Source organism: Lepisosteus oculatus, chromosome 24 (assembly GCF_040954835.1).
Source record: "Lepisosteus oculatus isolate fLepOcu1 chromosome 24, fLepOcu1.hap2, whole genome shotgun sequence".
Taxonomy (NCBI): Eukaryota; Metazoa; Chordata; class Actinopteri; order Semionotiformes; family Lepisosteidae; genus Lepisosteus; species Lepisosteus oculatus.
The window spans coordinates 7476884-7502176 of record NC_090719.1 but is presented as its reverse complement, the minus strand read 5'-3'; the positions used below and the strand labels follow the sequence as shown (position 1 = coordinate 7502176).

The 25293-nt window shown below is 40.1% G+C and overlaps 1 protein-coding gene and 1 long non-coding RNA gene across 14 annotated transcripts in view; one reads left to right on the top strand and one right to left on the bottom strand.

The window, feature by feature from the left end:
- rapgef1b (Rap guanine nucleotide exchange factor (GEF) 1b) overlaps positions 1-25293 on the top strand; it is a 90413-nt gene that overhangs the window by 39506 nt on the left and 25614 nt on the right. For all 13 annotated transcript variants that reach the window (XM_069183566.1, XM_069183564.1, XM_069183563.1 and 10 more), the window contains 9 exons: positions 6476-6621; positions 7463-7641; positions 8842-8998; positions 9628-9716; positions 11899-12051; positions 15365-15485; positions 16307-16487; positions 19837-20352; positions 21998-22200. In XM_069183566.1, the coding sequence (XP_069039667.1) occupies positions 6476-6621; positions 7463-7641; positions 8842-8998; positions 9628-9716; positions 11899-12051; positions 15365-15485; positions 16307-16487; positions 19837-20352; positions 21998-22200 (1745 nt within the window). The remainder of the gene's footprint in view (positions 1-6475; positions 6622-7462; positions 7642-8841; positions 8999-9627; positions 9717-11898; positions 12052-15364; positions 15486-16306; positions 16488-19836; positions 20353-21997; positions 22201-25293) is intronic.
- On the bottom strand, positions 7813-14917 carry LOC107079861 (uncharacterized). Its single transcript, XR_011183554.1, has 3 exons — positions 14412-14917; positions 9618-12134; positions 7813-9044 (listed from the first exon to the last, which is right to left on the bottom strand). It is a non-coding gene; the product is annotated as an uncharacterized lncRNA (long non-coding RNA).

Sequence of the window (25293 nt, the reverse complement as noted above, 5' to 3'; positions counted from 1 at the left end):
TGTGGTGATAAAGTATTCTTACTCCTAAAAATAATGCCAGCTTTGATGTATCAGTTTTGAGTGGAAAGGTAGAGAAGATTGTTCCTTTTTTTCTTGCTGCTAGAACATCTGGAAACATCTGTTGAGCAGGAGGGTAAACTCATCCTTCCTTTAGTTGTTTCCAAGGTGAAAGGAGCTGCACTCAAGGTTTAATAATAAACTAGCCCTATTGCTGTGGGAATGGAGCAGTAGAGGTGTTGGCAGCTTGGTTATGAGTGCAGCTGTCACAAAGATCCTGTGGGCTTAGTGAATAGAGCCTGTGTTTTGGCTTCAAATAAGATTGCATCAGGAGTTTGCACGCCCACTCTTCATAAACGAATGTCTAGATTCCAGCCTGCTGGAAATATTCCACTTCTACAACTTGTGCAAGAGAACACATGATTGGTGGGGAGCATTATTGGTGATGACAGTCTCCTGTTCCAGACGCCATTTAAAAATAGAATCACATCGGTTTTAATTATTTTTTTTTATGGAGTGCAACAACAAATGTGAACTGAGAGTCAACAGGCCTTCTTCTTAGCTATACCCAGGAGATAAATACTTGTTTTAATCAGGCAGTGAAAAGGTGATCATTGACATCACAGGGTGTAAATTCCCAGCATAATACTGATAACTCCAGTGACATTTGGCCATATTGGATGTTTTTCCTAGTCTTCATGCTAATGGTAGGACATTCAGTCAGTTGTGGAGTACAATTCACGTTTAACTCCACAGATATATACCTGGAAAATGTAAATCAAAAACATAGAAATTAGAAATTCCCCATAACAATGCAAATGTTCCAGCTGCCACTCCCAATTAAAAAGTCACATATATTTTATCATGTGTGTTTAAGTAGTTGTACTAAAAGTCATTTTAATCTAAATGTTTGTTAATGTTTATCGGTTGTGCCACTAGTCTACACAACTTTTCTTTTTTCTTGATTCAAGTGATTTTAAGTGATTCTTTGCTTTGAATTTCATTTTTAACTTTTGTTTTCTTACTAATTCATTATTCATACCAGTGAAGCATATGGTGTGTTGTTGTGAACACGTGTAATTGCTTGTTGCTGGCTGTGCCCAGGTCTGTTAAAGTGAATCACCAAGGTGTCCTAACTTAAGAAGTGGTGCATATTCTTCAGACACATTCAACTTAAGTATGAGCTGCAAGTATTTTGGATTACTGAAAAGGGTGACATTTTGTTCTTGGTGTATCTTTGCCATCAACCTGGCATGACCTGGCTTGTAAATGCAACAGATTTGACAAAAAGTAGATGAAGTTGTCATGCTTTACGTCATGAGCCAATGTTCATAATATCAGAGTCATTTGTAGTGATATACTGCTGTTCATTTTTACTCTATTGTTCTTTGCATTTAAAGGAAACATCAGCAAGTGACTTTATCAACCATTGTGGTTTCTTGAGGGGCTTTTTGTGCCTCAGTGACAATACCTATCCAGTCAGGGGGCTGGTGCCCTTTAGTAAGTACTGTGCTGCCTGAAATGGCAGTCAGCCTAATCATTTCACACCTCTCATTAGAGAAATTCGGCTGCAGGCTTTGGTCATATCTGACATATCGATGGTGAACGGGGTTCCCCAAACAGTGTAGTGCTGTTGACTCACTGCCTCAAGTTGTAGGATTGGGATTGGTCAGCCAGGGCTCTCCCAGTTCTGAGTGACCTGGCCAGCCTTTGGTTTCAGGGGTTCTCCCAGCTTGCCATGTTGTCACTGAGGACCGCACCCCTCCTCTGTCAGTATTGAACCTCCTGTGTGTTGCTGCAGATCTTGTCAATTGATTGATGAGTGAGAGGGTAGGATTAGCCTGTCAGTATGTCCTCGTTCTTCCCTTGCGGGTACCGCTGTCATCACTGGGAGATGAGTGTAAAATGACCATTAGCAATTGAATGGGTACAGTATATATATGTTGTATAAAAAAATGGCCTTTTTTAACTTTAAAAAGGAGTGTCATAGAAGACCCCTCTGTAACTGGTAATATTATTTTAATATATCTTAAATTTACCGAGTCGGAGGTGAACAGTTGAAAACATGTTGTAGCATCTGTATCACAAAATCTGATTAAAAAAAAAATTATAGAGGTAATTACAAATGTATATGTATATACAATAAAGATACATCAAATCATAACATCTCAAAACATACATACAAAAAGGGGAGAAAAGATAAAATTGGATCAGTTATTTCCCAGCTAGTTTATATAATTTGTAGATTCCTATAATTTATAATGATATACAGAAAGAAAAGCTTTTATAGCATTACAATGTAGACTTTGTTTGGACTTGCCCCATTCGCTGTAACATTTTCAGCATTAGTCACAAGTTTTTGAAAACCTGGTTTACCTTCCAATTTAATCCAAAGGGTAAGCAGGATTTATATCTTTCCAATTCACCAATTTATGGCTACAACTGAAATGGATAGAATTAGTTTTATTTTAATAGATGTCAATTTGCAGTCAGAAAAGTGTTTGTGTGTGTGTTGAGCTGGACACAGAGAAACTCTTCCAAGCATGTGATCACATCAAATGTGCTGAACACTAGATAAACCAACTGTTTGGCTTATTCACAACTCCTGCTCTGTGAACTTGCACATTAGAAAGGCCATGTTCTTCTATAAATTGTAATTTTTACTTTTTTTGTTTTTTTCTCAAGATCCTCTTTTCCATACAAATCTCAGATTCTAATGCATTTTAACCACTAGAGCAGATTTCATTTTGCTTATTGTACTTATGACTTATTCTGTTGTTATTCTATTACACACTGTTCTTTGTCATTTTCTAGTGTTGCATCTTCCAAAACATCCTGTAAAGGGTTTTGGGAGGACATTAGAATGAAGCTAGGTGGTGATTTGTTTTTCAGTGCCACCAGACTGTTTTTAGGATGTGAATATAGCCCTCTGTAGTACAGTGAAGTATCAGCCCCCCTGTCTGGAACAGGATACTTTCTGGAGTGGTAAACATCTCAATATTGATGCAGCCCCATGCTTGTGAATGACTCAGATCTGTTCCAGCTTGAGTTAGAAGTGGGACTATGGAAAAACTGAAGGAAGAAATTAGATTTGTCACTTCGGAGCAGTTATTGTAGTTATTGTCTCTAAACTGTCCTTCCTGACACTGCCTGCTTTTCATTTTGGACATTTGTTTTACCTGCTGTCATCTTATAAATACAACTCCTGTAAAGCACGAGTCGTTACATTACTTCTAGCTGCGACACCCCTGTGTTTTGAAATATAGACCTATGCAGGTACAGGCCAAACATTTTGTCTCCCTTTTTAAGTTAGGGAATTCACTTAACTAATGTGTACTATGTTGAATGAACTTAACCTAGAGACCTGATTTCTGTGTAAATTCCTTTTAAAATGTTATGGAGCAAGCTTGTTGTGTCGTCAGTGTTTCACGTCTGTAACAACTGACATGATCATGACATGAGATGTGTGTAATTTTACAGCAATAGTATACTAGTTCTTTGTTCAGTTAAGAATATTAGAAGCCATTCAGTCCATAGTTAAGTGTTCTTATCCAGCCTTTTGAAAAAGTGAATTCTAACGGTTCCTTTGAATTGGTGGAATAGTCAATGTTTTTGTATAATTTTATGACGTGAGCTTATTTTCAAATATTGTACACCCGAGTAAGTACAAATGTCATGAGTCTTGGAATAAGTCAGATGATGGCTGTTTGGCAGTACTGACTGATTGAGCTAGACTCAGCAAGTCTGAGAAAAAACTGCACATTTTTGCTGTGAATCAGCAATTTGAAAAACTGTGACAGCTGAGCACTGGAAATAAAGCAGACAGAAAAAACTTAAAGATTTGAAAAATACAGACAAATGTTACCATTACTTTGTCTGGTGGTTTAATTTATAGCATAAACCGGTTCCAGACTGCCACTTTAGAATGTAATGCATTACTAAAGCATAATTACATAGAAGAGGTGTTCCTGAGCCTGTTCTTGATTTTGTTGCTTTTTTGAAAATTCAATTTCATTGAATTATGTCAAGCACATTTCTTTAGTAATGCCAATTAAAGATAATCTTGCTTCTTTGAATTTATTTAGCTGTTTTTATTGTATGAACCACAAAATTAAGCAATAGGACAACTTTGTATAAGAAAATAAAAACAGTAAAATCCTAATGAAAACACATTTTCAGGGTTTTGCAACCTGGCGGACAGTAAGTCAAAAAGTCAAATGTTTGTGCTTGTGGGGAAAAAAAGAAAAAACACTTTAGTAACGGGGGGGTCTGGAGCCATGTTTCTCTCTCTTCAGACATCTTCTGGTTTTATGGCCCTGTGAGGTGCTGAGAAGGGATTGTGTGCTGTGTGGTCTCTGAGTTGTGTTTGAGCCCACATCTGAAGTGGCAAGGCATGTCGCCAATAGCTGTGAAGAAATGAGTCAGCCATGCAGGGTAATGGCTGTAACCAGGATGCTAATGAGATAAGTGTCAAGCGTATATAGGAGTGACATGTCATTGGCACACCATCGCCCACACACATACAAGCTGGCCACTGTGAAAAATCCACATTTGATGTGGAAGGTTAGAGAGCTCTTTCTGTAAATGCTGTGGACCCTCACAAGAGTGGTCATCCATTGACAGCACGATAAATGTCAAATCATTATTTCTTTCCAGTTTAAAGGCAGATTTTTTCTCCTGAGTGAAAGTTGAAGAAACCAGACAGTTAATTGGTAAATTAAACAACTCTTTATTTTAAGAACATAACAAACACTTGCCAACCAGCAGAAACATTAAACAAATCTGAGGTAGAGAGTATTCAAGTCTTTTTTATGTCAAAATATGCATGAGTAAAATTTACAAAATACATATCTTTATTTTTAAAAATTAATTTACTGCAGTGTGATAAAGCACACATAGAAGATGGCTCAGACAGACTGCAAAGTTTAAAGTGCTTTGTTTTATGTCTGATCGTAAAAAGCCAAAATATCTCCAAATTTCCGAAGTTGAATGACCTTTTCTGTCGAAGAAGTCATCGCCCTTTGAGCTGGTCGTTGGCAGCACTACATTTGCTTGAGTGTCGCTCATTTCTCCACTCTAACTACAATCCTGTCAGCCACCACTGTGTGGGTAAACGACACCACGTTAGCTGTCCGGTCTGCAACACGCACACACACTCGGGCATTATTTTGTGCGCATGCGCAAAGCATAAACATATATATCGAACGTTTGTTAAAATTATATCGAGGAAAATTATATCGCGATAATTATCGTTATCAAATTATCGCCCAGCACTAGGTGGAAGAACTGCAAGGAAGTCCAAGTTGCTGTGGCAAGTGGTGTCAGTAGACCAGTAGGTGTCACTCTTCCAATTCTGGCCCTAGATAGCGACAGCGGACTTTGTGCTGAAGGAGGTGTCATCTATTGGATAAGAACCTTGTTAAATCGAGATTCTAGCTACTTGGTCAAGGGTCTATGGCATCTCATGGCACTTTTACAAAAAAGTATGGGTGTTAAACCTGGTGTTGTGCCTAATTCCACTCTGGGCTAAGCCTGATCTGTTGTGTAGTGGGGCTGAGACATGTCACCCAGGGCACCAAAGAGAGCAAAACTTCAGTGATGGGTGACATAGGCCCCCTTCTATGTGTACAACTTTTTGAGATTCTTCAAGAGGAAGAGTGATTTATAAATGTAAGAAATTATCCTCTTCCTCCAGCCTGCTGGTACAGGAAGCAGAATGTTTTTTCTCCTCTGTAGTAGAGTTCTCTCACTTTGAAAACAATTGAGTTGCTTGATGGAGATCAATGCGTCACCTGGTTAAAAATTAAGATTACCTTAGAGATGGATAAAATTCCAATTACTTTGTAATAAAAGGCTTGTCCCTGGAGTGTTGTTGTCTGTTGTCTTCCTGCTGCTCAGTCCTGTTATCATAATCTGTGGCACAGTTGCAATATTCTTTTATATACATGTGGGCAAGCTTGTGCGCGCACACAGTATTCCCCAAACATAGGATTCTGCCTGCCTTGTCAGTGCTTTTTATGCAACTACCTGGACAGCAAACGGAATTTATTTTCAATTTGTCATATGTCAGAAATGTGTGCACGTTTTCTGCTTTGAAGTTGTTATAAGTGTATGTATTAAAACATACATAATGGAATCGAATTTTCTTTTTTTTAATCTTCAGATGTTCCTAGGATCCGACATCATAACTTGATACTGTTTAAAATTAAAAAAATCAGGGTCCTCTTAAGTGTGGCATAGGTAGGATGTAAACAGTGATCAGATCATGCAGTTTTACATTTTAATACACTTGGGGTGGACGTTTTCCAGCAGAAAACGGGGATCAGGCCACCTGTTTGAAATAGTTCAGGACAGTGGTGGCGGGGGAAGTGAAGTCGTGAATTCCTGGTGGAAAAAGCTTGATCTCTCTCCAGTATCTCTGCAGCACCCAGCTTCTTTTCCTTGCCTCACTTTTTTCCCTGCCATTTTTTTAAATCAGATTCCCAGCGATCCCACCTCTCCTCCTTCACCATGAAGCTGAAGGACAAGTTTCACTCGCCCAAAATAAAGAGGACACCGTCGAAAAAAGGGAAGCAGGTGCAGCCCGAGCCTCCTGTCAAAGTGGCAGAGAAGCCTGTGAACAAGGTCAGTCGATCGTGGGAATTCGGACCACTGGGACAGGTTTCCTGCATCTCTGGGAATTCTGTGATGTTGTTTGCTTGCTTCTTTGTTGTATTTTTTCCCTCTTCCCTTTATTTTCCTCCTTACTGTTGTCATCTCTGGGGAATTGCAGTCCCTTCAGTCCAGAGGTACAGCCCACATTGGCTGCAATCATGCCTAACTCCAGAAAGAGCAAGGAGACAGTTCCTCTGTCATAACTCTGCACTCTGCAGTGTGGCTTCACTTCAGTCCTGAGCATTCCTTTCAGTTCAGTTATTGTGTCCTATTACCCTGAATTCCACCATGTTCATTTTTTTATAAAGTTTGTGAGACTGTTAATTAAAGACTAGTGTGGGGTCTTTATAGGTACACATCAACACAGCTGAAAGTAAATCTTGTATTATCATCTTCAGCATTCTTTTTAATGTTTTTGCAATTGTATAGCTAGTTTTCTTAACCCCTTGTGATGAAGAGTGTTCAGGTTAATGGACCAGAATAGTGATGTAACTTAACAGGGATATTAATTCTTGGAGAAATGTTTATCAAGCAGAGCAAAATTGTGCACAAGCTCCTGCCTCTGAGAGTTATATGCTGTTTCTTTAAAACTTGAGTTCTTTGAAAGACATGGCATATAAGACGCTTTCTTTCTGCTGTTTCATTTCTTCTGCTGTAAAAGACCAAACAGAAACTCCCAAAAGTCCAGGTCTGGAGATATCAAGAGAAGACAGAGTAATGCTGATGTTTTGGAGTCTCTGGAACAGGTTTGACAGCTTGACAATCCAACTAGACTGTCTCACCCAGATTCTTCGTGATCTGCCCCCCCTAGAATCTGAGTCGATTAGAGGAGTACGAGAAAGATGTGGTGAGCGCCCTGCGTTACTTCAAGACCATCGTGGACAAAATGGTGGTGGACAAGAAAGTGCTGGAGATGCTGCCTGGCTCGGCAAGCAAAGTTCTGGAAGCCATCCTCCCACTGGTTCAGGTGGATTCTCGTGTACAGCAGAGGTGAGCGGGGCAGAGTACACAGTGCCGAGCACTGTCTGGGGAAACATGGGCCACCGCTAGCTATCAGAAGGAAGTTTCTTACTGCAGTTATTTCCACTGATACCAAGAAGTTATGTTTTAGAGACATACATTACATTAGAAACAAATGAATTTGCGTCTGTGACAATTGGATTGTAAGAGCAGATTTATTGGGATAGAAAAGCAGGTTTCAGAAAATGTATGAAGGAAAGAACAAAGGTCTCTCGGTAGGAACTCTTATTACAGTCAGTTTTAATGACAGCCCATCTAGAAAGTTCACTAAAGCAAACGTGTCAGAGAGAGAATACTTTGTGGACTCCAGACTAAATTTCAGGAGACATATAAGGGAATGCTGCGCTAACATCTGTATATTCAAACGTTTCAATAGTTTTTTTTTTAATAATTTCTCCTCCTGGTGAATTCTGGTGATAAGCAGTCAGGTAATAAGGCGGCACAGGTTCCATTACAGTTTGGGCTAAATCTCATTGTCTTTGAGTCATTTTAGTACTAAGAAGCCAATGACTCAAGCCACAATAAAACCATCGGATGTGGTGGGCAGAGAGTCGATCACTGCTTGTCTGAATTATTTTGGCGAACATGCCTCCAAGTGTCATCTAATAAAATGACACTTAAATTTTGAGCAAGGTTGTGGGTTGGATCTTTTTGCTTTTTAAGAGAGAACAAAGATATGGCCTGGATAAAAATAACTGGGGAATTAAGTGGACAAACAGATACACCAGTTATTTTTTTTTCCATTGTTACCTTTATTAGTGATTTTTATCAGAATTTATTGTTTATGGATTGTTGCATAGATAATATTGGTGACAGTCATAAGAAATTAATGGGTAGCGTTGGCTACAGCTAAACATTACTTTGAAGGCTATATGTGAATGTAGTAAAATGAACTATTTTTCATTAGACAGTATGGTTCTTTGAATACATTAATATAATTTATGAAAGAGGCTCATTTTACTAGCATGCTTTCAAAGTATTTGATTTTTTAACTGGCTCAAAAGAGGCTCAAAAGATCTCTTTTGGCTTTGCCGGTTGTTCTGTAGTTTGTAGTTGTGAGATCTCCGAGGGTATGATGTGACAAATATCATGTGCCTTCGCAGTCACTCCAGGCCTGGTTACATCAGGCTGAAGTCTTCGTGCTTAAATGCGTCTCCCATATCCTTACAGCTCTGCGGTGTCCTCGTGTCTCAATCGGGTTTACCAGAGCTTGGCCAACCTCATTAGCTGGTCCGATCAGGTGATGCTGGAAGGGGTGAATCTTGAAGACAAAGAAGCCATTGTCACGGTAACCGGGGTTATAAAGGCAGTGCTGGACGGAGTGAAGGTGGGTTTAGCCTCTTTCTGACACGATGTCTCAAATGCTGACATACCTAAGTGAGACCAATAATTTAGGTTACTGCCAAGTACAGTGCTGCCTAAAGTTACTTTGAATTTCTTGAAGTTTACTTCATATATAACCTCAGGATGGCATTCTCAGGTTTGGCAAAATGGTATTTACAAATCAAAGGATTCACCACAAATTCCTGATATGGATCCAATTAGGCCTACCTGCAGTAGGGTCCAAAAATAATAGTGGTCTAACAAACCTAACAGCTTATAGCAATGTTTTGCAGTATGTTGCTTTATGTTACTTTTCCTAGGAGTGCATAATACAGTTTTTTGGAAGGAAAGCCACAATCCATATTTGATTTCCTGAAAATAGTTATTTCTATAAAGTTTATCACCTGTACTTATGCAGATGGGTCTCAAACTGTCACTATCTGACCTCACTGCTGGAAGGATTTGGAGAGCTTTTACTTTTTTGGTCTTATTTTGTTCATTATTAACACATTTGTTGCCACCTAGGTTTCATGAACCTGCTGCAGGGATGAAACACCCACAGACATTGATCCATAACCAAGCCCCTGTTTTTGTGCTCTTAAATAGTGTCTTATGGTATTTACATTTCTGCAGGAGCTTGTGAAGCTCACAATTGAGAAACAGGAGCATCCTTCTCCCACATCCCCAGTCAAGCCAGCACTGTCTGCCTGCAAATCAGAAAGGTGAGGATGTTCCTTATACTCTTAACTTGCATTAACTGAAAGTAATTTAAGCAATATTTCACAGTCACTTGTCCTACTTTGCTTAAGTGCAAGGATGGTTTACACTTTAAACACTGTCGCAGGGCTGACAATTTTCCAAGTATGACCTTTAAAAAATTCTCTCAGTGTTTCTCATTTAAAACGCTTGGCGCTGACAGGTTTCCCTTAAAATTGAAAAACAGTCTTATTACTGCATGTCTATTGGCAATGTAAAATCTGTTGCTGTTCTCTTTCCTTTGCAGTCATTTGTCAATGATGATGACAAGTTTCAGAGATAATCTGATTGTAGTTGGTGTTAGTTCTGAATCTCCAGCTGAAAAAACCGTATTGAAAAAAACATTAGGTCTCATCTAGTAATTAATTTAAAGGGGAACTGCAATGGCTTTTTTGTATTTCAGGGTTAGAAGGAATCACCATTGATGAGTGCATTGTAGTGAATGTAAAATATACATCACAAAATAGGCGAAAATTTCCAGGTTTGCGCAGCGCCATATTGCGCGATTCAGAACGAGGCAACCAAGCTTCTGGTGAGGCAAAATGTCCCTATTTCATTGGCTCTTTTAATCCAGTAGAAATATTGCCCTCGACTCATGACTCTCGATTTTGAGATGGTGTTGCCGAGAAATACTATTCGCTTGTTTACTCTGCATGCAGATCATCTTGGAACATTGTCTGCGGCAAAGCCCTGTACTTATTCCCTCGTGCATTGCATTACATTAATCATTGCAGCGACTAGTGAGCAGGAATGGCCGCTTCATGTCACAATTCTCGCAAACCCGTGGCGAGACCAGGGGTTCGTGGCAACATGGTGATTTTGTATTTTCACAAAGATCACGATTTTGGGCCTAATTTGGAATTTGTAAAACTTTTTGACACTGTCAATTAATTTATTTCATTACCGACATTTGATAACCGGTCTGGGAAATTGGGTCTGCAGTTCCCCCTTTAATAGGTTTGTGTCCATTTTAGGTGAGGCTGTCGATATGTAAATAGTTATTTCGGGAAAATGGTAAATAAGGCATTTTTAACTCTGAAACCTGTGCTAGCTAGTATCAACAGCTAGTAGCTGTGTCATAGAGTACCAGACATGGTTATAATATTGTAGTATGAATTAATGGATATTTAAAGGTCTCTATTATCAGCTGAATCAGTGATTCTTCCAAGTGTAAGAATGCTGCAAACTTACTCATTTTCCGCTGTGAAAGTACTACCAATATTTGCAACAATAAACCAATAATTGTAGGCTACAAAATTTATGATAAGCAACTGCTGCATTATTGATCTTCAGTATTGTCAATGTTAATTTCCATCACTAGTTTCACCCAATTCTCAGCAACTAACCTCCAACCAACATAACATCTAATGTTTAAAAACAAAACTTTATTGATAACATCAAGTGTCAAAATATTACATTATTTTTAGTGTCCCTCAGATATTGAAAGGTAGGAAGTGCATGTGCAAAACTGTTTAATTCCTTTGTGTCTGATGTTTCCAGTTGACAGGTGTTAAAACAGATGTTATCTTGCTGAGGATAGAAGACCTTAGACTTTTTTGGTCTGCTATCACTCAACATTAGTAGCTGCTTTTGGCATTAGTTAGAATTAGCTGGAGAGTTTTTGATAGTTCAGTTGTGGGTCTTTTTTATTTTGAGCAAAGTAGAGTGAAGGCAGGGTTATTAATATGCTACATTATGTAAATATATCAAGCACAGAGTCTGAATTCACACTAATGATATGAAAAGAAAGTACTGTGGGTTTATGTGACAGTCTTTCAAAATAGTAGAGCACAAAGCAGAAGAACGCTAAAATACTAAAGATAATGTAGACGTGCCAAAAATCATTTTGAGCTTAACTGCAAAACATTCAAGTCATAACATGAGTGCAGTATTGAATGACTTGTGCTGTCGGATGATTAAAAACCTTTGGCCACTCTTTGGTGGTGTTGAATTAAAAAAAACAGTTATAGATGAACTGTTTTGCTCTGGTGGTAGTTTTGGTTTTACCGGAATCTTTTCGCCTGAAAGTCTGCTAATCACTCTCCCTCTTGTTGTCTTCTTTCTTGTGTTTTCTTCTACCATTTTGTATTCTTTACCTTATCATTTTATGTCGTTATTGACTAAACTGTGCCCTTTTGAATTCTGCAGCACTGCAGAACTTCCTCTGAGTGAGCGGGAGAAAGAAATCTTGTCCAAAACCACACCCATAACGCAGTCCACAGAGATCCTAACAGACGTCACAGATGAAGACGTGGCCCCACCCAAACCACCTCTTCCTGGGCTTAAGGTCCCTGAGCACAGGTGAGGCTGCGTATCCAAAGCTGGTGAATTCTAAATCTATGTAGTCTCTTCTTGAAGGTACCACTCAAAAAAGTAGGAATTTCCTGAAACAAGGAAACAGTGGTTAGCATTGCTGCCTCACAGCTCTGGGGCACTGGGTTGAATTCCAGATGAGGGGTGCTATCTGTGTGGACTTTATATGTTCTCCCTGTGTTCGTATGCTCTTTCTCTGGGTTCTCTGAGTTTTTTTTTCCCTACAGTCCAAAGATACACTGGTAGGTTAATTCTGGGAAAACTGGCCCTGATGTGGGTGTGCTTGCCCTGCAATGGACTGGCATCCTGTCCAGGGTCTTTCCCACCTTGTGCCCATTGCTTGTCAGGTTAGGTTCCGGCTCCCCTCTGGCCCTGACTTGGATTAAGCGATTAGAAAGTGAATGGATGGATGCTGATACTTTTGCAGCTTCACAGATCACTATACTTATGTGAGTCTTTTGCTGTAAAGTCACCAGGATCTGCAGCTGTCTTCAACAGTCTGATTGACAGGCGATGGATGTCCCTGTGCTCCACCAATTGCGGGGGGGCTCCGGGATACCAAATATCGAGAGGCCCTCTGTTGGAAGTATTTGTCTGTTTGGCATTCTCTGTGAGCCAGAACAGTAGTGTGAGAATTTACATGGGCATTCTGGGGCTGTTTCAAAATAAAGAAATGTGTTTAAGGCTGACTGCCATCATTTATTTTCTCAGTGTTTTTTTCACTTGATCAGCTGTTTAGGTAATTTCTTAAGTACAAGAGAGTTTTTATTTCTAAATCATTGGTTTTATTTAGTATCTGTGTCTTCTAGTCATTGGGGAGAAAAAAAAACACATTTAAACCAGCTGGCTGTTTTCATTTGTATTTTTGGTGGAAAATTACGTTTGTCTCCTTTGTACAATATGGAAGTAGATTCCTGGTTTGACTTAGCCTTCAGATCTCGTTGCTTTGCGGAACCTTTTTTAAATGTGGTAGCATGTAACTCTTTTTTGCTTACACCTTATATTTTTTTCTTTGCTGGTGCACAAAAATTGAATAAAAAAAGCAAAACAGTGGCTTAAACATATTTAACAATATTGCTGTATGGATGGGGAGTTTTTGAGTGGTGAAAACTGATGAAGTAGAACCCACTAGGCCAGTGAGGTTCTTACCGTAACATTAACTCATAACAGCTGTTGTGTTTCACAAACACACACCTCTCATCTTACACGACAAACCTGTGTCTGTGTGGTTAATTCTCAAGTGGCTTAGGAGGGACATTTTGTGTACTTGTCAAGGCTGGGTGTATTAGAACTGTATGTTCACACCAGGCAGAAAATGTAGAGGATGTGTTTTTGAATAGCATATGCATTTCCTGTCTTTAAAATACTAAATGAACGCAACTTACCATGTTGTAGAGTATATGCACTGTACTATAAATACATTTCTTATGAAGAAAGTGTTTTTTTCAGGTTAAGTCACTGACTACACACACACACAGCTTCCTCTTGCTTTGCACTTGTGACCTGCCACTGGATCAACTCTTAGAAGTGTGCATCACAGCAAGCCTGCCTTTGACACAGAGCCCGAGATGACAGACAAGATAGCTAGGTGAAAGCTAGCCCTTTCACTTCCACTGTTGTTAGATATAAAGCGAATACGTTCTCAGGATTTTGTGTTGCTAAAAAAAAGGCTTGAGCCCTGTAATTTAATGTTCCAGTGACTTTCGTCTTTGCATTTTCCACGATTCTCAGCTCTGTGTTCTGTTTGTTGTGTAGAAATGTGCAGCGCAAGAGACAATGTATGTACTCTTTTTCTTCAGACTGCAGGTGTATAAATTGGTGAATTTTATATGAATGAAAACCTTGTTTCTAATAAAAATTAATTAAGTACATACTTCCTTCCTGCTTCTTATCCTGAGCAATACTGAACTTTAGGTGCTGCTTTAACTTGATGCGCATGTTAATTTCATGTTAATATTAATGTGTCATTGGTCATCTTTATATCTTGTTCACATGTAAAGAGCACTTTGCTTTTCCTACCAGTTGCTTCTTGGTTGTCTAGAATAGTTTCCTTAATTTCATTGCACTGTGACCTCCTCCTAACGACAAATATTGCCAAGTCCCCTGCTTTTCTGCATAAATGGTTAATACATTACTTATAATTGCATTACAAGACTGTATTGACAAGCACTAGTCAGTAGTTGAATTTACAATCCAATTTATAATTATTTTATTTGATTAATTTAATTTGATGATCAAGCACGCTTGAAGCAAGGCTCTGTGATCTGAGGTAAAGACAGATGGCATCTTCAGCTTCAAGAAGGGTTTTATATTATTTATACATTATATATTATATATGTATTACTTACTCAGTAAAACCTTCTGTCTTTCCTTTGTCAGACCCCACATCACACACTGCAGCTGTAGATCCTCCTCATAACTATATAAATCCATATTTCACATACAGTATTTGCACTTGAGATTGATTGTCTCTTATTGTGTTACTGCTATTTGGTTCATTGCTGTTAGAATTTGCTCGGATGTAAGTGACTTTTTTTCATAATCCCCCTTTACTTCAGAAAATCTTCCAGTGCTAAAACTGCTGCAACTTTTCAAACTGTTTTGAACGAGTTGGTTGCTAAGTAACCGTTCCAGACAGTTCAGACAAGGGCATGCCTGAGTAGGGCAAGTGACGCATTGTCAAAATAAAATAGCTGTAATTATTGATTATTATTGGTATTATTATGACTACTATTTGAAGCGTTTGTCCTTTTTTAAATTATATAGAACATGCATTTCAGAATTGCCCATTTTAATCAACTCCATTGAAAGGAGCTGAAGAGTCATGACCCACCATTTAAAAACTTGTTTTATAAGTCATGGGCAAGGTCAGCTCTTACCATACTTGTATTCTTCTAAAAACACACTTCAGACTCGGTGAATGCAGGAGTTTTCTTCAAGTCCAGTAAGAAACTGTGTTCAGTACTCCAGCCCCACTCCCCCTCCTGTCTCCTTCCTTCTGGGTGGATAATTTGCTTCTTCCTTGTATTCACGGTAGCTCACTGGATTCAAGAATGTGTGGCTGCAAAAGCCCATTGCCAGAAGTGAAGGAATGTAGCTAACCACAGTGCATTCCTGGTCCGCCGCCAGAACTATAGCAGGCACCCTGTGCATCTGAGCGCTCTTATTCATAGACCTTGTTTTCAGTTCCTGTCCCGACGACAGAACTGTTTATGGAAGGATGATTGACTGGGTCACACTTAAGATATGAAGTAGGGATGTTTTCACTTAGCTTTAAAGCCCAACTTTCCTTTTCTTCCAGTCCCCCAGCTCTGCCCCCGAAAAAGAGGCAGTCGGCCCCCTCTCCCACCAGGGTAGCAGTGGTAGCTCCAATGAGCAGGACGACCAGTGGTTCCAGTCTCCCTGTTGGAATTGGCAAAGGGGTAAGGAGACACTGGGATACTGGGCCAAGTACAATGTTGCTGTCTATCAAAGAGTCAATGTCTCTTCGTGCTCTTATATACAAGATCGATCAGGGCTGGAAAATGAATGGCACCATGTATCTTACGGTGTCCTGGGTATCCTGGGCACCGAGAAATTAATTATTTTGTTTGAGGCAACCTAACAGCCTGACCCTGTGGACAAACTCTGTACTTTGCCCTGAAGCGCATTTAAAGCAATTTTCTTTTTTCTTTATCATGGCCGTAATTGATAGTAAACATCATATAAATATCATGTTAAACAAAGGTCTATTTCTCTGGATGGAGTGAGTCACGTGATTTGTATCACAGGCAATAAAATCTGATATATGTGTCAATTCATGATGATAAAATAACATTAGTAAGTGCTTTGTACGCAGTGATTTCAACAATTGTAATTCCTTTCACCAGGATTTGAGAATAAAATTCTGTGTATTTGTCTTTGACATACATTTGGGCATCTTATAAAAACGCTTTCTCTCTTGTATAAGATTTTATTAGCGATGCACTTCATCAGCTGTTGTAGACCTGTAGACTGTTCTACACTGGCTTTAGGGAGCTCCAGTGTCTTCAGATTAGCTCCCAATAACTAATTATCTAATATCTGTTTGATTGAAACAAGCAAACATATCTGGCTGTTAGCAGAATATTTAATTCTCCCTATGAAACCCAAAGAACTGTGACTTTCCAGGAGCAGGTAGCAGAGCCCTTGTGCAGACGTTGTGTTTGAAGTGTGTTGGAGTGCCGCAGTGTCTGAGTTTTGGCGGATTGTGATCTCGTCTCAGGACTACGATCTGGACTATCTTCAGCGGCGCCTCTCTGGGGGCAGTCAGTCCTACGGGGGAGAGTCCCCACGGCTCTCCCCCTGCAACAGCATCGGCAAGCTGAGCAAGTCGGACGAGCAGCTCTCCTCGCTGGAGCAGGACAGCGGGCAGTGCTCCCGCAACACCAGCTGCGAGACTCTGGGTAAGGGCAACCTTCCTGGGCGCGTCGTGGAATCATTTGGAAGTGTGACGTGTTAAAGTCCCCACAGGGGGACGCAGAGGAAGAGTGTCCCTGCAACGGGCACGGACACAAACGGCAAACATCTGGTGTAATCTTTCTAAGTACACACTTTCACACATTTCCAATTTTTATTTGACATATTTTGAGCCAAAACCAGCGTTTATTAGAACTCAAACAGCTGTTTGGATTTGCTTGGGGTTTTGGAAAGTCCAAATCAAAAACGTAAAATCAAATGTGTGTAAAAGAGTCTGAAATATTTGGACGACTTTCAGACATTAAATTGAAATATTTGGAAAGGTAAATGAAGCATACCGGAAACATGCGGCACACATCCCTTGATTTTAAATGACAAGTTTAATGAAAACTGTAAAGGTCTTGTATAATGATGTTTGTGGTGACTGTTGGGGCTCTGTTAGCTTTATCAGGCACTCAGCCTCTTCCATTGCATCTAGGCTGTATGTTCCCACTAGACATCAGACGCATGTGTTGGCATTAGGTTTTTTTTCTGCATTTGCTGGATTTTTTGCCTCATGCGAGAGGAAGCCTAATCAGCCTGCAGGGGCTGAGCAACCTAATGCAGAGCAGAGGAGATGCAGCAGGGCGCTCAGTGCTAAGAAGGCTTTTCCAGCGCTTTTCAGCTTTACAGAAGCCCCAGATGGCCTCTAGGAAATCTGAAAGTCTAATTCCTTTACATACCACTTAAAAATAATAGCATAATGTGCACAGTTAATACCAAGAAGCTGGAATGGAAATCTATACTTCTCCAATATATAAAAAGGCTTAAAACCATAACCTATCATTTTCATCTTATTTCCTGTCACATTCTTCAGACTGGAATATTTTAAAGCTACAGTATAAAGTTACAAGGAGAAACTCATCGAGGGGAGGAATCTGTGCTCTGACCAGTTCACTTGAAGGCATTAGATTTTGTGGCTATTTTTTTCCCGTAAATTTAGCAATTAAAGTCTCATTAGAAAGTTAAAATATCAGTACAAAGTTCCGTTTTGTTCAGTTGTATGCCCTTAGTTCTATAATTTAAGCCTATTCTTACCAAACTCTGGCCTTGTAATTGTTTTTTAGGCATGGACCAAATGGACAGTGTCTGCATTTTATTTGTAAAATATACCAGATGTTTTAAGGTGTACTCTGAAGTGCTTTTAGCAAATGATCCTTCCTGAACGTGGATCCAATCATTTCAAATGCAGGGCATAAACAACATAAAATCTGTAACTAAAGCACCTTCAATCCCCTGATGACAGCCCTAGAAAGACACTGTGTGTGGGCAGAGATCCTACAGCTATTCATTTAGGTTCATATATTTTCTGAAAGTTTGAATTCCCTTTTACAGGAATGGGATCTGTGGAAGCACACATTACAAAAATGCTAATTTGAGGTCTGTTAAGAACATTAGAACATTTGCAAAAGAGGCCACACAGCTCCTGTTGCCCCTCTGTCAGTAGCATGATACAGTACATACATGAAACAATAAGGAACTAGAAGATATAAGGGGATTTGTATTGTTACACTTTCATTTTCAGCCAAATTAGAATTGTGCCAAACAAAAATGAGGATGTGTGTTAATTATAGTCTTTGAAATACATTTCCTAGTTTTGATAATTGCTGCAGAAAACCTGCTTCTTGCTCATTTCTCTTTGGTTAATGAACAAATGAAGTAAAAACACAAACCTCACACAGAAATTCCAGAAGTTGTGCCATAAAGAAGCTCAGCAAGCTGACATTTTGCCCTTGATAATCAATTCACCTGAATTTCCACTTATTCATGGTAATGCATTTTGACTAAAGGTCCCTCAGCTGTGTCAAGATGTCACCTCTATAAGAGCTGCAAAGATTCAAGCAGTAGTCTAGCACAGATTGGCTCGGAGTGTAGCAAATTAAATATTGCGATATTGCGTTCTGAGATCAAGCAATCACAGTGCAGCATTTGCAAAATTTCCTTTTTATCTTGTATTGTGTGTGTATGTTGATTCAGCTTCCTGGTCTTCATGGAACTGTGCGAGATGATATCTCCTATAGAGTGAGGCATGTTAACTTGGAAAAAATGGAATCAGTGACTGCTGCTCACGTTCCTCTGTTATTGTTACATTGCTGCCTGCCTTCTTGCTTTAGTTCCGGACTGGAAAAAGTATCATCTGGCAGGGTACGTTGAAGGATACGTATGTGGTCATAAAAACCTTGTCTTTGTTGAAATCGTTCAGTGATTTAAAATGGATTACACAAAGCTAAACACTCCTTTTGGCAATGGAATTTGCCCATGGAATTGGCTTTTTTGGGGGGTAAATAAAAAGAATTGTTGCCAATAGACAGGGAATCAACCTCCCCCCCCTACAGAGACACCAAGTTAATGCACAAAATGTTTTTTCCTTTCCAGTAGTTCTGGTAAAGTCCTGATTTATGATTTTCGTAGATCATGGAATAGCTTCACAAAACATATTTTGGTCAGTCTTCCTGTATACAGCAAAAAAAAGGCTCAGGGGGCATTCTTAAGCTATTACCCTCTTGGTTAATGACCTTCTCGTCTTATTTTCTCTCTTTCTTTGTCCAGTGACAGTTTCTTTTCTTGAGAAGTTACAGGAGGAATGTGGAGGACTAGCTTCAGGGGTGGATAGTGTCACCTCTTTCCTTCAAATCATGTCTCCTTGCCTTTTACTTCAAAAGAAAAGTGCTCACTTCAGAAATATGCTCTGGGTTTAGATTACGAACAGTGTGCTTGAAAGTTCTGTGTAACATTCATTTTTTAAAAAACATGACAATACTGACTTTAATTATTTAATCACTTTGCTCAACTTGTTTGAGTGGGTTCAAAATTGATACTATTGGAATTATTTGAACTAATCCTAATCACAACCCTAGACATTGGTGGTACCAATTTGAGAAGTAGAAAAAACAACATTAATTTCCCAGCAGTCTGAAACATTTGCCTCATTATCGTTTTACAAAACCAAAATAAGAAATACCTTTAGATTGAGAACATCATGAGGAGACGAATACATGAGCTGAGGTTTACGGCTGGGTAAATTTAATCTCGAGAGCAGATTGCTATCTTTCATGAAAAAGGGGAAGTAGGAAAAAAATAATTAAGATTAAATTGATAAAGGGAGCTGCAGAGGAGGTAAAGCAGGTTTTTGGATAGGTGTTTTATTTTTGTGAGGGAGTGTGTATCAGATAAGAACGGACTGAAAAGCCCAAACAAAATATTTTGACCTGTGTAGGAGAAGGGTACTTCTGCATTTCTGCTGATGTAGGATCACTGGGTAGGCTGTACCTTTCACTGTTCTTTTTTGTCCCTCAGATAACACAGAAAGCTATGACCCGGACTATGACTTCTTACACCAGGACCTGTCCAACGCTGACCAGATTCCTCAGGCGCTGGTGGGGGGTATTTTGAGCCCTCTGCCGGAGTGTCACAACGAGTCATCCTCCCCCTGCCCTATAATGCACTTCACCTCCCCCTTCAACACGCAGCCCCCCGAATACTGGGGCTCCGCGGGGCCGCAGGCTTCGCCCCAGCCTGCCTCTGCCGGCGGTCCCCCCGCCCTGCCAGAAAAGAAGCGGCGCAGCGCCGCCTCGCAGGCCTCCCCGCACTCCGACAGCTCGGGCTCTCGAGTCTCCTACGAGCGCCACCCCTCGCAGTACGACAACATCTCGGAGGAGGACCTCCAGCCCGTGCCCCCCTTCCCGGTCTTCACGGCTGTCTCCCCGCATCCCCAGGGCAACAGCGGCGCTTTCCCAGCCGAATTCGGCGCCTCGGAGATGTCGGATATCCCGGAGAGCCCACCTCCTCTGCCGGAGAAGAAGAGCAGGCACAGTAAGTGTGTGTTTGTTTCTGATTTTTTCACAGAATCCCTGGAGTATGCTGGTATCCGATTCATATGCGCTTCTTTTCTTAAAGGTCATTATTTACGCACGCACTGCTCAGACATTAGCACAGAGCCAAAGGAAAAATTGTTAGTAATGTGATATTGGGTTAAAGTTCTTAAATTCCTGTACTGAGATTCAATTACACTGTCAACTACTGTGGCTCCTAGGTTTTAATGACATGTTTATTTCCTTACAACCAGTTGAAATGTGCTGTTGGAGGTAATATCTGATAGGAAAGCACCACATAAGGGATTTCTGTCATGAGTTTGCACTGAGCTATATAAGCTCGCTGACCTCGGAGTCCCATTGAGAGGGATATTTCTTTTCTGCTGCTTTATAGTGGGGTGTTAAAAGTCTGAGAATTTCCTACATGTGGCTGTGGTATTATGGTTGATATCTCCGCAGGGCATATTTAATGCCAAAGCCTGCAGATCTAATTCATTAATAGGAAGTTCAACTATGTATGAGAGCAAGGAGACTCAACAAGCTACAACACGTTTACAGTCGGCTCTTCCAGATTCTGCTTCGTTTTTGTTTTGCCTACCTAAGAGTGAAACAGGTCCTGTTGTGGACGATACAGTAATGCTCTATTAGGTAATTAGATAAAAGCGCATTTTCTATTAACTAATATAAAAAGGGCTAAAATGCCTAGCTAAAGTAGTCCTTTATACAGAGAGTAGTGTGGTTTGTCATTCTTAATCTTCCTATTTATATAGAGTATATTGTTACAACCCCATATGCCTTCTGAGACTCTACAACCCTTCTTTGTGACCGTTTTCTCTTATCCTATTTGTGCCCAGTGTGTGGTATTTCTGATCCTAAGCGGGGTCTCTGTATCCCTGCTCAGTCGCAACCGATAAACAGTTGGCTGGGTTTAATCCAGATACACAGCTGGGTTTCCAGCTATAACTTTGGGGGCGGAGGCTGATCGGGGAAATGGTAATATCAGCGGAGTGAGGTCATGCAGAATAATGCCTTTGTTGGTGAAATATGGGAAATCTCTCGGTGAATAGAGCAGGAGTCTCCCTCAGCTATGCAGGAAATGAACTCCAGAGCATGTCGAAAAGCTCTGGGGGATGATGTAATTTCCTGTTGGCTTATTGACTTTCTCTGGTATAAGAAAACCAGAAGAGGTAGAGTAGCCCAGGCAATGGGGCTGTTGGGTTTGCCCTGGCGAGGAACTTGAATAACCCCATTTAAAGTTCTTTTTTTTTGTTCCTAGAAGGTCAGTTCATAATCAAATAAGCCCTGATTAATTTAAGTATTTTAATTAATTTTATGGTTGTATTGTGTCAGTGTTATTGAACAACTTCCTTTTCATTTTGTACTGGGTGTCCTGCGATTAGACTTCCTGTCCCTGGAAAAGATGAACAGATCTGAGATTGAATGAGCACGTAGAAAAAGGCTCTTTTTTTCAGGCAGTGTCATCAGAGCTTTCCCTTCTCATGTTCCTCTTTATGTTTTCCCGGTACCTACACGCATACCAACTATAGCTTCTGTTCCTGCTATAGCTGAATCCTTCTGGAAATCCCTGATGCTCAGACGCTCGGTAACTGCTCACGGCATTGTTTCTCCCATCGTGCTTTCCTCAGTCTTGAAGTACATGCAGTTTGTGGAGGACTATTCCGAGCCCCAGCCGTCAGTGTTTTACCAAACACCTCAGAGCGAGAGCATCTACGAGCAGAGGAACAAGCGCTTCCAGGAGGTGTACGGTTTCAACGACTCCTTCAGCAGCACCGACTCCGTGCACGAGCCCCAGCCACCCCCGGCACTGCCACCCAAGCAGAGACAGCTGGTGAGTGTCGCGCCCGCACGCAGACACAGCAGGCCACGGGCAGGTTGGCGTCTCGGGGAGCGCCAAGCTGCTTTCGGGGTGTTGCACAAGAATCCCACCCTTTCTGTGTACGGGTGAGTATCAGTGAGTATATCGGTGAATATCAGTCCAGCAGATCGTCTGGACTGCTAGACATGAGTCATCTGGGCGTTTCAATAGCACCATCACAAAGCCAAAGGGAACTGCATACAACTGAAAACACTGCTGGGGGGTCACAGTGACACCAGCTTGGATGATTAACACTTCCAATTGAAACAACAGCTGCAAGGTTTTTGCACTGATTAGTCAGTACTTGGTCAGAAAAGAAGAACTAAACTGTTTCAGGCTGGCAGAAAAGGGAAGAAACTCTTCTGGCCCTCATCAAACGTCAAATTTAATTCAAACAGTCATTTTCTCTTGATTAAATATTTGGGATAGTTTGACAACGAGTATCCAGTTGTTTTCCTTTAGGAACCAGGTCTGAGTTTGTGAACAGTTGTTTGAAGCAGATCCACTGAAGACGGCAGCAGGGTTATTTTTAGAGTGGTGTTGGAAAAAGTTACAAAATTACAACTGTAGTCACTCTCCGCTGTGAGATGTGCACATGACTGAATAAATTCTTTAGGCATACCAAAGGTTATGTAATCTTAAACAAGTCACTCCGCAGAGGAAAGTGAGATATTATTGTTTGCCAGCTTTCAAAATGAGCAGTGACTTTAACCCTTAGAGCAAGGTTTGTTATGTAATGTAAGAATGATTTGAAGTGAAGAACATCCCTTGTACACACTGAAGTGGGACCAGCTCATGACCTAAATATCGTCTTAAAATTCTGTGCACCTGCTGTCTGTTGTAAGCAGTTCTTCAACATCATGAGATGTTTTCAGTTTCTGTTGGCTCCTTTCTGGGTCTTAGATTACACTTGAAGTAGATTTCTGATCTAGTTCATCCTGTATCAAAGAACGTCCAACGGGTTTTGTCACACACTTTTTCCCCTACAAATTAATACTTTTTTTCTGCTGGTCAGATTTACACTACTTGTGAAGTGGATTATGATTTGTCTTCAACAAAACACAGTGTGCACTGTGAATGAGGGCCATAGGCTTGACCTTTGTTTTATTATTTTGTCACCAAAATAACAGACATCAGTGATCGGAAAAGAAGCAAAATATTACATGCGTTGTCTATAGACTCAGTTTCTCTTTCTGCTCAATAATTTTTCACATCTCTCCCTCCCCCTTTTCATTCAGTGTTTTTTTTACCAGTTTTTTGCCTGTGTGGTTGATGTGCGTTTAGTGTATCTTAAAGCTTTAAGGCACACCCTTGTGAAAGCGCTTTATCTTAATTCTTTAAACATTTCCGACCATTTAAAGATTATTGTGGCCCTTATCCCAATTAAATCAGTGGAGAGTAATGACACTCTTTGCTAATGAGCTTATACATTGCTGTGATTAAAAAGAAGTTCCCTTTCCTGGGTTTAAGTTGTCTGTCCATTATTATTACATTTTCTATTCCTGTTATTGCAGAAGGCTTAGCTTACAGGGCCATGTTATTTTGTTGTAAACCATTTATTTAAAATACACATCCTGTATTCCTTATATCTTAATTTTGCTGAATTCTTTTTCAAAAAATAGTTTTTCTTATTTTGTATTGAAGAGTGCTTAAAATCTCTTCTGAGATGGGTACACTTTGATTATTGTCTAATGTTTATACAAGAGCTTCTATGTCTTCTTACTCCTTCAGAAATGGAAGCTGTAATCCTAAAATCTGCAGTGGGTTTAAAGATTTTAGAAAGGTGTTTACACTTTCTAAAGGGCAAAGGTATTGGCTTTTTTGAGGTTTTAAATATCCCAATTAGGAAATTCTCTAAACAAAATTTCCAGTGAGAGCACTCTAAGATGCAGTATTTCTGTGTGTCTCCAGTTCAAACTGGACCAAAGGTTTTTCTAAACATAACTGGTATTACCATGCAAATTCAAATGCAAATGGCAGCATGATATTTAGTCAGATATTGCTCCCCAAGTTTGTTGACCAAATTGTTTTGCAACAGATAAAGATACACACAGGTTTGATCTTCATTTGGAAAAAGCAAAGGGAAAAATAACACAACCCAAAGTTGTAATTCAGCAACACCTGACTACATCTATTTCTACGATTGTCCATCTTGATGAGTGAAGTCTTGTTAGAAAAGCCGCCCAGCCCTGTCTCCTAAACACACTGTGCTCTTTTTTTGTTTCATGTAGGCTTGAACTGTAATGCAGTGCTCCATACAGAGCTCTTCTAGCTTGTTTTTGAGGGGGGGTGAACACAAACACAATGCTAAGAAAAATGACATGGCCTTATCTCAGTGATTTCAGTTCAACTTAGCTGGCGATCCTTCTTTCTCGGAAGGTGATTTATACAGGGTTTTGTTTCTTTTCAGTCAGGATGACGTCCTGCGTGAAGAGTGGCTCATGTGCTGTAGTATGGTTTGACACCCTTTTGTGACATGAGCTTTCACGACCATATCTGGCAAATCTTGAGCCGTCGACTAAAATGGACTGCCTGTTCTCAGCCTTTTCTGTTTCTTTTCTAGCCTTCCCTCTATCCTCAGCAGATGCATATGCATCTCCGTTTGGATCCTGTAGACAGATTTCCACCAAGTAATTTCTTCCATTAAATTCCGTTTTTTTGTCTACTTAAAAAAAATGTGCATAATCAGTAGATGCATAGACAAGCATTATACCAATGTAAATAATCACTGTGGCATCTCAGCACGTGCTTGTTACTCTACCTGCTGAGTAACTCAGATCCTCTCTCTGGAACGTGAGCTGTGGGTTTTTTGTTTGTGCCGATTATTCTTCAGGAAGCTAGAAATAAATATTCTGTTTTTAGTGTGACAAGCTGGGGAGAACTTGTCACCTTTTCAAATAAATTGTCACTTTCCAGTTGGCTTTCTCTTCAGAACAATTAAAGGGCTCAGATCCTTTTCTTTCCCTTAACACAGTAGGACGTCTCTCTTTGGCAGGCTATTCTGTCTACGTTTCATTGTCAGCTTGTCCAGAATGAGGCCTGCCGTTGTCACAGCGCCACATAGTG